Source organism: Osmerus eperlanus, chromosome 25 (genome assembly GCF_963692335.1).
Source record: "Osmerus eperlanus chromosome 25, fOsmEpe2.1, whole genome shotgun sequence".
NCBI lineage: Eukaryota > Metazoa > Chordata > Actinopteri > Osmeriformes > Osmeridae > Osmerus > Osmerus eperlanus.
The window spans coordinates 3,697,643-3,712,896 of record NC_085042.1 but is presented as its reverse complement, the minus strand read 5'-3'; the positions used below and the strand labels follow the sequence as shown (position 1 = coordinate 3,712,896).

The following is a 15,254-nucleotide window of genomic DNA, read 5'->3' as shown; positions in this document are numbered from 1 at the left end:
ACTGAAAATACGAGTGAAGTGTAGAATGAAATGGATGTCTTCTCATTTCCCCTGCAAGAGGCAGCCTCATCGTTGAAATCAAAACGAATAAATTTGGCAGACCGGTGTACAAATTGACCTAATCTCTGACTTAAACGTCCTTTTAAGTTTTTCCCTTCTCGTGATATTTTCAGGCATTTAACTTACTCATTGCATTCATTCATTAATAAAGAACCCCCTTTGAAGATTATTCTACGACGTTACCCGGGCAGTAGAAGATGGAATCGCGATTCAAACAGTACCATCTGCTACTGAAAATATGCCCCCCAAAACGTAAATAAGCTTGACATTTATTTAGTGGAAAATCGCTCATTCATAAAAAGCTCACTGGTAGCGATCATTGTAAGGTAACAACGCAAAATGCGATATAGCCCTGTGTGGAGAAGCTGCCCTGGTAAATTCTACTACTATCGGTACAGTACTAGACTACTGCTGTGTTCGTCTTGGTAGCGATTGCGTTGGTTGAATTCGATTAAATGTTCCGTTGTACGGTTTAGGCTGAAATTAATTATTTTCATGAACATATTGACAAAGTTTAGGCTGTGGCGAATGAAGTTCAGGTTAGTAGTTAGATTAGACTTTTGATTTAAGTAAGGGGACTGCCGAACATGTTCTGTCGCCGTTTGACTTCCTAAACAGCTGTGTATGTTAGATGTTTTTTGTCGTGTGTCTCGCGTAGGCTACAGCGTTGCAGTGATACACTGGATTGAAACCACAGGTAATGATAATTTCACCCACAAATCGTTTACTTGTAATCTAAGTCATAATAAATCCTACAACGAAAATGTATATGTGAGGAATGTTTATTTTAACGATTGAAAACAGATACATCATAGACCACTGTAGTATGTGTTGCCCGGGCAACAGAGGCTAATGTCATGATGCTAATATTTCAGTGAAATAGTAGACTAACCGTTTCCGAAAGTAGATGTGGGCTTACTTCCTTAATAATATCAGCTAATATTGTACATTACACATCACAATTGTGTGTCATATCACAAAGTAAAATGAGTAAATAGTTATCACCCCTGGCCTCTTTGCTTGTGGCGTTCCTGCAGCTGCCTTGCAGTAAAGCTATAGTTAGCCTAGCTATACCCCAAGTTAACAGATGCGAAACGAATGTTCTGCTACAGGTAGTCACGCGTGTTTTCGTGACGTTAGTGACGTAGTGACGTTAGTAACGTCAGTGACTGTGGCTAGCAAATTAGCCACCGTTAGCTTCACTTTTCGCCACAAAAACTTAACTTAAGCCCAAACCATGCAACGTAACGTAAATTCCAATAGAAGCAACGCAATCGCTACCCAAGACGAACCTTTTGACACCGCCGTTGTGTATGTAGGCCAAATATTGACTGAGTTTTAGGGGGGCGAAAATAAATAATAATAAATAAATATATATGTGAGAGAACAAAGGTTGTGCTCTTGCCGAAGGCTTGAGCACACCCAATGATCATTATAAATGACGTTTCAATGTGTAATGATATGACATCACTCACCAGTTCCTCATCTTTGAGAGAGGACCGAGCGGCCAGAGCATGAGAGATTCCTGCCTTCCTGGACTGCAGGATGACTGAGAGAGAGAGAGAGAGAGAGAGAGACAGAGAGAGAGAGAGAAGAGAGAGAGCGAGAGAGACAGAGAGACAGAGAGAGAGACAGACAGAGAAAGAGAGAGAGAGAGAGAGAGAGAGAGAGAGAGAGAGAGAGAGAGAGAGAGAGAGAGAGAGAGAGAGAGAGAGAGAGAGAGAGAGAGAGAGAGAGAGAGAGAGAGAGAGAGAGAGAGAGAGAGAGAGAGAGAGAGAGAGAGAGAGAGAGAGAGAGAGAGAGAGACAGACAGACAGACAGACAGACAGACAGACAGACAGAGAGAGAGAGAGGAGAGAGAGAGAATGTTATCATTGTAATCAGTGCATAATTCATCACATTCATAGATTTTTTAACTGAAGTCTACTCAAGTAAACAACACACTTGCCACTACAAAAAAAACTGCCAGCTGAAAAGAATACCTCTTTGAAGTATGAAGTGCATTTTCATCTAACTACAAAGGCAGGAATCTGTGTGTGTGTGTCGGTGTGTGTGTAGCTATCTGAATATCGGAATAACAACTGGGGGTTGTATCTCAGGGTTGGACTGGTACTGGCTGGGTCAGACCAGCGTCAGGAGCCATCTCAGGCCTTTTTTTGGTGTGACACTTCGCCTCTCCACCCAGCTGTCGTATTAGCAAACGTTCAAAGGCACCTCTTTCTTTAGCACTGTTAGTTTAGCAGAAGGGTTAGTCAGTGGACAGCTAACTGAGTTGGTTGTTGGGTAGACAGCGCTTTTGTCTAGGATTGTGTTGCGAATTATTCGAGCCAAAATAGAAAAAACACTCTTAGAGTAGGGTCAGCCTGTCCCTCTTGAGCCTCACAGCAGATCCCGGCCTCGTCACCACCAAAACCTCCTCTCCTCCATGTCCTCTTCCATTCCCTCCCATGACAAGAGTGCCTGCTTCTCCCTATGCAAACCATGCAGCTTGGAGTGTTTCTAAAACCATTTTGAATTGTTTTAGGCGCACACAAAAACTCGCTCACACAAAAGCAGCTTTGTATGTACAGAGGAAAAAAGCTGAACACTAAACTACACCTTCGATCTCCGGTGACAAGGTTTGGTGAATTTCTTTCGTAATTGGTTTTCTTTTCTATATTTATACCGAGCTTGAAGCAGTACGGGAAACAGAATAGGAGATGTTAGGATTGTTTAACTGGCGAGTCTTGAAGAAGGAAGCTTCACTTTTTCAACCCGTAAGATCTCTGTGTTAGTGTGTATGTGTGGGCGTGTGTGTGTGGGCGTGTGTGTACTCTCTGTAAAACCACATCTCTGTTCTCCCGGTGCTTTTGAAAGTAGCTCCTATGGAAGTATTGAAAAACTTACCATAGCCTGAGGGGCAGCCGGAGAACAGGTGTCCATGGAGAGAGAGGGGAAGAAAGGAAGTCAGAGGCACAAAGAAGGGCCAAATAAGGACAAGTTTTCCAGAGGGAGTTCTTGTTTCAACACTCTTCCCCACACGGCAACAATGTCATAGTTTATAACAGAAACAAACATTTACTTGTTTTAAGAGAAGATTAACGTCAACCGTGGAACCTAATGTTAGATTCATGTCATTTGCCTTTTGATTTAAAAGGGCGTCTCAAAGAGATGTTTAACTCGATCAATCCGAGGTTAGAGGTCAAGGTTGAGAGTTTGGACAGGAGGGGAAAGACTTCACCGGAACTCACCAGCTCGCTGACCAGGGGAATAGGTCTCCTCTTGCGTAAGTCAGGCATGCTGTCGATCCCAAAAGGAGCGTTCCCACTGCGAATACAGATGTACGCACACAGAAATGTGGGTAAGCACCAACAGTACAGAAACAAATGCTGCCATTTGCATGTTTGCACACGTGCACACACCCACCCAATTCCCAACACACACACACACACACTGACCCTGGTTTTGCCCACGGGTGTTTGTTTGGACTGCCATCACCATCTTGACTCTGTAACACAGATCACAGTTAACAATGGATCGCAGGGCAGGTTTATAGAATTCATCATCCAATATGTGTGAGAGAGAGAGATCAGATTTGGTTGGTTGAGTTTCATATGAGCATGCCAACTAGTGATATCGATCCCAAACAAAGAGATAGTGTTTTGTAAAAAAGGAAGACCTCCAATCACTTGATGCAGTAAACAGTGTAAACAAGCTGCTATTATAGTTGTCCGCTGTTCATACACACACACGTAACACTCACACGACATAATGATAATAACACATTTTCTGCTGACCGTCACACCATAAACGGACAACTTAAGACGATAATGGAATAGACAAGGAATGTGCACATGATAACTCTTATCAATGACATCCATGTTCTATTGACAGTTGCCCGTTTATGTGTTCAATACAAGGTTAATGACTCTGCATGATACAATCTACAATGTATGGTGTATTGTGGGTACTATCAAAACTAGTTCGGGATTCAAAGTGAAACATGCTTTTATGGCTTCCGAGTGACATTAAGTTGAATCGTCACATCAATGGAAAACAATCGCTATCACCAAATAAAAGAATGAAGGGTCATGGTCATTTAAGCAACAGAGGGTATGAGGACACATGCTTGTTCACAAACATAAAGAAGTGACCTGTTCTTCGTCTCGACATCCATCTGAAAGAGAGGAGACACAAACAGGCCAAAGACAAAACGGAGCGACGGTCATTAACTGGTTTTCCTCAGCCGAAGAGAAAGCAAGCCTCCTTTTTAATATTCACATTGCAGGAAGGGCTGCATAATGCTAAAAAGGAAGCCCATGCCAGCTCTTTTATTAGCTTGCCAGGGTACAAGTTCATAAATGTTTCATTTACATGTATAATTCATCAAGAAAACGACTCCTAATATTTCTCTTCCTCTTCCTATTTAGAGTGAGGCTTGCCTTCAGAGGAGATAATTAATGTTTTCTAATTCAGCAAATGGCTGCTGTAGGTCCCCTATGGAGTCAAGCACCACAGGGGCAGGTGATGCATGACTCTAAATGGAGAATCAAATCACCAAATCAGCTAAGAGAAATCCCAACACATAGTCCTACTCAGTAATGTGTGTGCGGTGTCAATATTGAGATGTTGGATGAAAATGTTGGATGATGCTGCATCATCCCTCCACTAATGAACGCATCCTTGCAGAGGGATATTTAAGGGAAATTCATTCTACTCCAAAGATGAAAGAGAATCAACAAAAATACTGAGGCTTTGATCACAAAAAGGTGGAGGGAAAATATGAGGTTTTAGTATCTCTCTGTAAAATCGGATAATGTAAAAACCTATAACAATAAATGGTCAAGAAACTGAACAAAAATAAATAAATACGGATGATGGAAAACAACCAAATGGCCAACACCGAAAACCATAAAAACATAAAAAAGGAAGGTACAATTTGATGTCAAAGGAGATTAATACGTTGGCCTGAGGAAAAGACGCATAAGCAAAAATGAAAATCTCAGTGAGAAAATCTCAGTGAGAAAGTCCTTCGGACTTTCTCACTGAGCGTGCAAAAGTTAAAAGAACAAAATGAGTGGGTGTGAAGTAAACAATTGCTGATGTGTGCACAAATCCATCTCCAAAAGTACATGCATTGTTAGCTTCGCATGCTAATGGTTTCAGACAGACTCAGGCTACCTGGGTTGTAGTCGTCCTCTGAGAAGGTGGACATGGTTATACTGGCAAGGTGACGCCTCGTCTCTCTCTTCTCCCGCAGAATTTGCTGGAAGCTCCTCAGGCACCTGAGTCGGCGAGCGTCCCTCTCGCTCATCTCAGAAGGGTTCTCCGGTTCCTCAGGCTCGCCCCCGGGGCCCGTCGGCAACTCTACGCCGGGCTGCTGCTTCTCTTCTTGATGCGGCGGCAGTGCCGACGTTTCTCCACGCTCCTCCTGTGGGGCAGGATCTTCCGCCGAACAGGAAAACACGAGAGACTCTGCAGTGGTGCATTGCGATAGAGGAGTGGTGACAGGGGGGTCCATAGGGGTGTCGGCGGGGCCTTTGTCACTTGGGGGAGACAGGGCTGTAGTGCTTGGAGCTGGGTCTAGACAGGGAAGGGGTTCCTCTGGAGAGGGTTGGGGTTCATAAGTGACCACAGCCTCCTTTGGGAGGTCGTCGTCAATGATTTCCTCCGGCGGGGGCTGGACACGGCACTGTTCCGAGGAAGAGGGGGATGGAGCTTTGCTTTGGTTCGATTCCTTCGCTGTGTCGAGTCCGCCGACGACATGCACAACATTCCCCTGAGGCGTCTCTTCACAGGCTTGGTCCCGCTGGGGCTCAGCACCGGGGAGGGTCGCTGGCTCGACCACGTGCAGGATAGCCTCGCTCTCGTCCCCAGGGGAAGCCGCGTCCAGCTTGCGCAGGGCCCCCCGCAGGGCGGAGCTGAAATCGAGCACGGCCCGACCTATCCGTTTCACGTGAAAGCCTACATTTGGAGCCTCTGCATTGTCAGGGCAAGGGTAATGGTTGTCTGGGCCTGGAACGTCTTCCGCTTCGATGACGGGGGCATCTGTTATGGGTTCGGAGATGTATGAGGATGGCTCAGTCCACATTCCCTCTGAATCCTCATATGCGGCATACGCCTCCTGGTAAACATCTACTTGGTGGTCAGGTGCGTAGGTCAGATCAGCAGGTGGAGCATATTCATACCCTTGACCTCCATCAACGTGGCCCTCCTCCGAGGGCTGGCCTGGTCTTTGGGGGTCAGGGCAATCAGGAGCACAGCTGTACCCCAGACCCTCTAGGTGGGACTCCATCTGAACTTGAGTCCCAGGGTGTGTTTTGGGCCTCCGCCTCCTTGACTGCCACTCCTCTCGACTGGAAGTGCTGGCAGGGGAGTTGTAGTGTCGTCCTGAGTGGACAGAGACGTGCTCGGAGCTTCCGGTAGAAGACTGGCCCGAAGCACCATACCCACCACCACCTCTGTAGCGATCCCAGGTTTCGGTCCCCTCGCGGCTTGGCGTACCTTCTCCCTCCTGTTCTTCGAGACTGCCTTGTCTGGAGTAGGCATCCTCTCGGTGCCACCCAGACCCTCCATCTGCCCCACGCTGGGGAGCACCTTCCCAGCCCTGTGCACAGCCACCCCCCCTACTGTGCCTGGTGCCATGGCTGGACGAGGTCCTTTCAGGGTCAGACTCAGACTTGGAGCTGTGGCCTGAGGAGAGGGAGCTTGTGCTGTGGCAGTCCTGTCCGTCGAGACGCTCCAGGTAGCCAAAGCTGAGCTTCCTGGGCAACATTCCAACCGGTATGTCTGAGCTGTGTTCTGAAATGTCTTCTTCTTCCTCCTGTTCCTGAGCGTCGAGTTCTACCAACTCTGCACTGGGAGAGTTGGGGGACGATTCAGCTATAGGCAAGAGGAACTCTCCGTGGATGCTGTGCCGTTCGTTGTACATTGGCGGAAGGCCAATGTTTGCGTCTGAGGGCGCCGTCGGCCTGTCCAAACTGCCGTAGGCACTTGCAGGTCTTTGACGAGGAGAGTACTGAGATCTCTCTGTGCTCCCGGTCGCCCCGGACCAAGTCCCCGCGTGCACGCCCCCGCCGGGTTTGCCGCCAGAGCGGATGCCCTCGATTTCCATCAGAACGGCGTCCACACATGACGACACTTCCTCCACTGAACCCCGCACAGACGACAGGTAGTCCCTCAGGTCGGAAATCTCCTCCTGGATTTTATTGATCCCCCTCAGCTCCTTCAGGATGTGCTCGATGACGGCACTCGTCTCTTCTTCCTCGTCGCCCTCGAGGTCTTCTTCGTCGACTTCGATCAGTGTCTCGTGCAGGCCTCTGTTGAAATTGTAATCCATACAGTCGCCCATGGAATGAGGTCTCTTTGGTCTAACCCGGATCTGAGAGAAATCGGTACATTTTCCAACTGTCGAAGCAAACGGAGCGCCGTTCCTGTCCGGACCAAGTTGGCTGACATGTGGGAGCACTCGTTTCGGGTTGGGAGTTGTCCGGGTCATATCTCGACCGGTTTGCCTTTGACTCCCTGGGGACCTGCTACTACTACTACTGTGCCGCAAGGTGCATGGAATCCGAACGCACCCCTCTCTGTTCAGTTCCACCTCCCCAACGCAACAAGCTGCCCCGCTAGCTCCTCCGTGACCCTTCCCGTTGGGTACTCTTGAGGAGCAAGCCTCTGCTCTAGCGCCACCTTGGGAATAAACATCCCGACTTTCCTTTTCCTCCTCCTTGCCCTCCCCCTCCTCCTCCTCAATCCCTGCATAGTACAGATGGGGATCAGGGGCGCTTTGGTCTCCAGAACCTTGGAGGAACCGATGGATCTTTCCCCGGATGACTAGTGCCACTCTGGGGTTAGGGGACCTTTTTTTGGGTGCATGGACTTTAGCCTTGGTGCCTCCTTTAGGGGACATGCCTGATCCATGTTGTCCATTGAAGCGATTCTTGGAGAACATCTTCTGAACCAAATGGGGTAGCCTTTAGGTGTCCCTTGTTTTGGTTGTTAGGATCACATTTAATAGACGGTGAGCATCTTGGAAGGAAACCAGATCCTGGGCGTTATGATACCTGTACCTATCAGACATATCTAGTCCAGAGGCATTTAGAAATACATTTGAAAGAGACAAGAAAAAAGATAGAAATAAAACATATTTTGTATTACACAGTTAACTCAACTCATTAGGAAAGCACAATTTTGTGCACATTTCCTTCTCCCTTCCCATTGAAGCCCTTTGTGGAAGACACCATAATTCCAAATATGATGGAATATTTTCTAATAATTTCTTGGTTTAGCAGATGTTTTGGTAATTGATGGAGCTCACATTTTCCTATTAAGAAAAGTGGATATTTTATGTGGAGCAACTGAGCTCAAGTACCCAGCTCTTGGGAACTATATAACCTACTAAGCACTAATTCTTGAGCCAGTAAATCTCTCCTTACTAATTTCCTTTTCCTAACCATTAGGCAGTATTTACGTTTATCTACAGTATTTGTATGAAAGAGGAGTTTCTGTCAGACTGACAATGTCAGCTGTGCAGAACAGCACATCTAACGCATACATTCAAAATGGAATACATTCATGGGAGTAATTGGATTTCTTAGGGTCATTTGGGAAAAAGGTAAAAGGGCCATTATGCTGTACATTGCATGATGGGGACAGTCCAATATTAATATATTTGACCTAGAAATATGACTACATGATAATATTATAGATTTTTAGTTAAGTATTTATGCTTAACTCAAGGAAATAAGATTCAAGCAATGATAATTTGACGTAACGTAATAAGGCTCTTTTTGTCTAATAAAATGAAGCCTCCTCAAGAACAGATGAGCTCAACCTTATTTTTATCGACACAACTTCACACCAACTGTTGTATAATCTCCGGTGTACTCAATGAGCAGAATTAAAAATAAAACATCTTCCCCCACATAAATATAATGATGTTGTGTGTATTTAATGTATGCACAGATCAACAGGTCAGGTAACAATGGGAATGTACTTGTAAGACCAAGATTTGGCATTAATACACACAAACACATGCACTTAAATATACACAACACACACATGCACCTACACTCATTTAAACAATATTGTTAGAATTATGAACCGATAACTAAACGAAGAAACCAGCCAAACACCTCTCAGGGCCATATGTTTCTGTTGCAGGAGGAATCTCATCACAAGAGCTAATAGGGGAGAGTTTGGGATGAAGGAATGAAGGGGGAGGTAGGGATAAGGAATACGCTGTATTGCATCAACATTTAATCTTCACCTCAAGGGATCTGTTCAGCTTGGAAGTTGGAAACAGCACTTCTGGTAGCTAAACTCCAACCACAGCTAAACCACTTGCACCCACAGAAGGTGCTCACGGCTACTATACTATACACAAACAAACGCCATCATTAAGTTAATCAGCCCCCCACATCTAACCCCTCTCTATGACTAAAACACAAGCCCCCTCACCAACTCTGCTGCTGGCTCTGACAGCGAAAGATTCGTCCAATCGTTCGGCGAAACACTAGTTGTAGACCTGACTCACTGAGATAAACAAGCGTGACCTGTCACTGCGCTGTTCAACACTTCACCCACCTTGACACCACCACAGCAGTGACAGCTGATTAACACACTGACAGATGCTTTATAAAGAAACAGGTACAAGATATTTTCGGTTTCTTTACCTGTTCGGTTTTTACCCAGATATCTGCCGACTGATGGCACTCGCATGGTAGCTATGGAAACCACGTGGTGACTGAACTACCATTAAAAGACAAACAACAATGACGACAAAGCATATAGCATGCATGAACGAAAATAAGGGGGAATTACTTTTTTACGGATTGCCTTTATTCCATGCAACGCTATCATGTGATTCCATTGCATGGCTGTCATGGATTGCTTCATCAGGGAGCTATTATACTATCTGACAAGGTTACCACAGTATTTAGCATCTGTTTATGCTAAGATAACTCTGGGTCAGATAGTTGACAAATGGTTGCTGGTGACAGGGCATCACATAGAAACTGCAGCTGGCTGATAGCAGAGCTGCAGAACTCCGGATCCAGCCCAGATGATTAGGGGGGACTGGGGGCTTCATGCAGGTGCTGCTTTTTGTAACCATGGCTCGGCTGGAGAGGTTTACAACCACGACTCCTTCTCTCTCGCCAAGACGGCCTCTGTGCACCCACAAGGCACTTATTACACCAGCTAAGACCAGCAATTAGTGGTCCATTAAGAAGCTTCTCTATTTTTCCTTTATGTTCTTCTTGACTCCCATCTCTCACTCCCTTCTCCCTGAATGGATCGACTGTATTTCTATATCTTCTTTTGGTCTGTGTCGACACAATCCTTGACCTTGCAAGTTCACAAACGTTCCATTCACTCTATGTTTCTCCTTTTCTCTCCATTTGGGGACCACGTACAAGGAAATGGCCACATGGATAGATTTATGAGTGAACCTCAGTTGAAGTCATTCTAATCGATAGAAGGCCTTTGCCACAGGATTTACTTTCACACTGGTGCCGAGCCCAAAAGACCTGACGAATAAGAAGCCTAACAAACATGTGGAATGGGGAACCCAAGGAACACGTAGGTTCCATGGGTTCCAAACTGTATAGTGTAAAAGGGGCACTAAAGTGTTCAAACTGTAGGAGCATCCTAAATGCATTTAGCTATTTGTTGCATCAAGAGGACAGTGTTTTAATTCAAATACTACATTTGAAAGGAAGTCAGCGACCCACCATCACCGATTTGCCGCAGAGAAGCTACAAAAAACCCAAACCTATGTGAAACACTGTAGATAGGGCCCAAATGGTGCACCTCTGAAATAAAAATGGCCGTACACAGTTGGTGTCGCCTAACAAGGTGCAGATTGACTGTGACTGACCTTTGGTCCTGACAGAGAAAGTGAAATTGCTAATCAGCACATCCCTGAGAGAAATGTCAGGTGTTTGGTACTTCCATGCTACATGACCCTTGACAAGTTTGTCTGTATGCGATCGTGTGCGTGTGCACATTTAATTAGCTCGCCATTTTGTGACTGACAGTAAGGGGGCTGACAGTAAGAGAATACCACCATTAAGAAGGGGATTGAATCCCAAGAAGAAGAATGACAGCAAAAGAAAAAGGAGACAGCTGGCTCAGAACAGGGGTGGAGAGAGAATTGAAGGAGTCAAGGAATGAGAGAGAAAGCAAACAAGAGCAGGAGGGAGAGGCAGACAAAGAGGGAGAAAGAAACGCGCAAGAAAATAACAGCTGCTTACAATGACAGCGGCTTTTAAGATGTCAGCGAAGAGATGCAGCAGCAATGATGGAAATTGCAAGGCTGATTGCGGGACCAGGAAAGGTACGGAACGGAATCCGTTTCAAGAAAGACCTAGGGGAGATGTCTGTGGACTTCTGCAGCATCTGGGTTTGGACGGTGTACTGCTACAGCATGTTACAAACACAGATATTCACATGCAGGCAGGAGGTCACGCAGCAGTGAGTCATGTCGGGCGGGGACAATGGCTCAACCTTCACCTCTCCTGGTCTAATTCTCTCACAGTAATTGATTCATCTCCTGACTACCTCTCTCGTTAGCTCACATATCGTGCAACAAGCTGTGTGTGTGTGTGTGTGTGCGTTTGTGTGTTCAGCAACACTGTACAAGTAAAGTGCATGTCCAGTTTTGAGGTACTTGCAGCAGCTTGTGGAAAGCCCAAATACAGAGCAACAGGAATGACTGGCATTCACAGGAGATGATATAGAGCGGGGAGGGGATAAACGATTCTCTACATCCTTCCTTCTGTTCTCCATCCCTCCATCCCCTCCTCTTTTCTGATGGCCCACTTCGGCTTTCTGAGCGTTGTTTGGCAGACAGCCACAGCTCACTTACTAGATGACTGGCTACTGTAGCTCCCACGGAAGGATAATCAATTGATGTTCTTTTCTTCTCTCGGTTCAAGTGATTTCCAAGTGGCCGGGACTTTCTGTACTTGTTATGGTGCCAATTCATCCTCAAGGTGGAATTCTGTCTTTCACAAAATAGGCTGTGATCAAGCCTGAAATTATCACTCGGTTCCTGGGTATGGTCAAATAAATGTTATTCCAGCTCTTCCAAGTACAGGTCATATATTTAATGTATTTTATTTTCATGCCAGGATTGACTGAACATTTTTCTTTTGTTCCAATGCTAATTGTTGGATTTACTGTATTACATATAGATGAACTGTTTGCCCTGAAATAATTCCAAATGTCTTTTTTCACTGAACTTAATTCTGCCCATCCAATCTTTCGTATTTCTTCTCAATTAATATTCCCTACCACTCCTCCTTCCCCCTCTCTGATTGTATTACTGTAGGGCAGGTTTTCCACCCCTACAGTCCTACAGCTTGTTGCTGGTGCACTGACTCCTGTCTCTATCCTCTCAGTCTGTTTGCTTGTAGACTCAAACCCCATTACTGCTCTTCTGTGATGCCCTGAAACCTGGGGGAGTTCACATAGTAGCTGAGCATGTGTATGCTCATGCGTTAGAGAGAGAGTGAGAGAGAGAGGGAGAGAGCGCGGGAGAGAGAGAGAGAGGGTGAGAGAGATTGTGAGAGAGAGTGAGACAGAAAGTCAGTGTGTGCGTGTGAGCTCCAGCTCACGCGTGTGGGTGCTTGGCCTTTATTTGATTGACAGCCACCCAATCATTGGCCTTTGAGAACATCTGCTTCTCCTTATGAGTGTGTACAGGTATCGAGAAGGTTAGAGCACCAGACCAGAGCTCTGACAGGTGTTTGTCCATATATATGTTTTTAACTGATTTAACTACTTGTACTCGCTGTGAATTATATTATTGTTGCTTGCTTTTCTACAGGTACACTCTTGCACTTTTGAGGTTCATGTTGTTTAATTTGTAACTTGTTTAACTACATGCTCTTATGTTTCTTCCTATTGGCACTTATTTGCTTTTCACAATGTATGCTTCATGTTTTGGCTCCCCACAATGTTTTTGGGGCGTCTCGTTGTTTATGATCAGTGACCTATGCACTTTTTGTAAAGCTCTCTCTTGGAAGTCGCTTTGCATAAATGAATAAACTTCCTTAAATGAATAAACGTAAATGTAAATATGTTGTTACCGTGTATCAGTAGGGCATGTTCCCCCCCCCCATCCCTCTGCACGAGTACACCTGCGAGGCTCATCAAAAGGCTGACACCCAACTGCTCACGACTACACACACACCTCCACCACCTAGTCCTGTGTCAGCAGAGAGACGTTCTGTGAGAGTAAGCCGTGTTACCATGCACTGGAGGGAAAGAGTCGACCGATATAGAACAAGCGTGAATTTGCAGTCGCTGCGACCACAGGGACATTTCTATGGACCGACCAACCAGCGAACCAACTCACAGACCGACGGAACGAGCCATAGAGCAGCTGGTTGTCGCTAAGAACAAGTTAGTGGTGGAATTGGTAAGATAACAGAGACACAGCAGGAAGGAGAGAGAGAGAGAGAGAGAGAGAGAGAGAGAGAGAGAGAGAGAGAGAGAGAGAGAGAGAGAGAGAGAGAGAGAGAGAGAGAGAGAGAGAAAGAGAGAGAGAGAGAGTGTCTAGTGTTAGAGGGAGGAGAGGAAAAGAACATTGATAGAAAGGGAAAGATAGAGAAAGAAAGGGAGTGAACGAGGAAAGAGACTGTAATAGGAGACCCGTGGAACAGGGGGAAACCGGAGAAAGAGAAGGATAGAAGAAGAGAGGGAAGGTATCCCTGTGCAACGTCACAGTGCAATACCCTCATAGGCTACAATGGGGAAAGGAGAGGAAATGCATTTGTCTTTTATCTGATTTTGAAATCCAATTACTTTTTAATGTTAACTGTAATACGAAGCTGTCAGAAGATGGTTTGCATTGTACTATATTTGATTTAATTTTCCAAATATTTAGACAACAGGTAGGCTACATATTTCTAATATTTCCACAGGTAAACATAAACGGACAGACCACTTGTGAGATGGTGAAATAGTTGCAACGAACTTACCTCTCTGGGGACAAGAAGAACTCAACTTTAAGAACTAAAAGTTTATGAATTGCACATTGTCATCTATTGAAACAACGATATCTCAGGCTGGGATAGAGCATTTACAAATGTTTGACGATGCCAGATTCTTAAATCAAATCCAATTCACGAGCTTCCTTGGCAATTCCACGAGGCAAAGTTTCCCAAAAAGGTTACAGCGCAATGACACAATAAAGATCGACAGAATAAACTATAGATCTTTCTGTTTTCTTTTTCCAACAAATTAATATCCCACCTGTCACAGGACTTCCTTTTAACAACTTCCTGTTAAAAGCACTCACATATTCACATGTACACTAGACAGTCTCTCAGTGCATAAGCCTTCAAGCTCTCATTCCATGTCTTTCTAGAGCTCTCTCTGTCCAAATCCGTTTCCATTTTCATTCCATCCTGCTGGTCTTCCTCTGTCTTTTCTTCCTTCCTTCCCTCCTCCTCCTCTCCCTCCTGCTGGAGTGAATGCAGCTTGTTGCACAGAAAGCAGACGCTTCGGATCTTGTGACTCTCTCCCTCCCCCTCCATCTCCCTCCCTCTCTCTCTCACCCTCCATGCCTCCTTCACCCACCTCCCTCTCTTAACATACATTCTCATCCCTTTTTTTTTTACTCTTCCCATTTCTCTCCATCCCCCTCATTTCATCTCTCTCCCTCTCCCTCTCCCTCCCTCCCTCCCCCTCCCTCCCTCCCTCCCTCCCTCCCTCCCTCTCTCCCTCCCCCTCCCCCCCTCCCCCCCTCCCTCCCTCCCTCCCTCCCTCCCTTGGTGTGCTAGCCAGCCTTGCAGTGTTAATGAAAAGCTCGCTATGCTCCCAAATCCTGCTCCCTCCTTTCTCCCTCCATCCCTGCCTTTCCTCGTGAACTGCCTTTGTCACCTTCGGATTCCTCAATCGACTTCTTCACATGAACCAATCTGCTTCTCGTGCTTACTTGCTGTCTTCCTGACATTTTCTCGTTTATATGGGAGACAACATTGTTGGTCAACTCTGACGTTTTTTGTTTCTTCTCCAAAGTGTACCACAAGCCTCTTTTACCATCAAGGATGACTGATGGACAAAAGAGGGGGGAAGGCCAGGAACAGGGAGAAAGAAATGGAGACGATGAAGGAGAGAAGCCTGCGCCTCAAGATGCACCAGTGGAACATGAAGGAGGATGTTCCTGGTCTCGGGGTTTGGGTGACAAGGCGGAGGCCTCTCAT

The 15,254-nt window shown here is 45.8% G+C and overlaps 1 protein-coding gene across 1 annotated transcript in view; it reads right to left on the bottom strand.

Moving 5' to 3' along the window:
* Positions 1–7,990, bottom strand: part of LOC134012320 (uncharacterized) — an 8,317-nt gene extending 327 nt beyond the window's left edge. Inside the window, exons 1-4 of the mRNA XM_062452113.1 lie at positions 5,221–7,990; positions 4,194–4,216; positions 3,498–3,547; positions 3,291–3,366 (exon numbers count right to left, since the gene is read on the bottom strand). Of these exons, the coding sequence (XP_062308097.1) occupies positions 3,291–3,366; positions 3,498–3,547; positions 4,194–4,216; positions 5,221–7,990 (2,919 nt within the window). The remainder of the gene's footprint in view (positions 1–3,290; positions 3,367–3,497; positions 3,548–4,193; positions 4,217–5,220) is intronic.
* Positions 7,991–15,254: the final 7,264 nt, after the last annotated feature.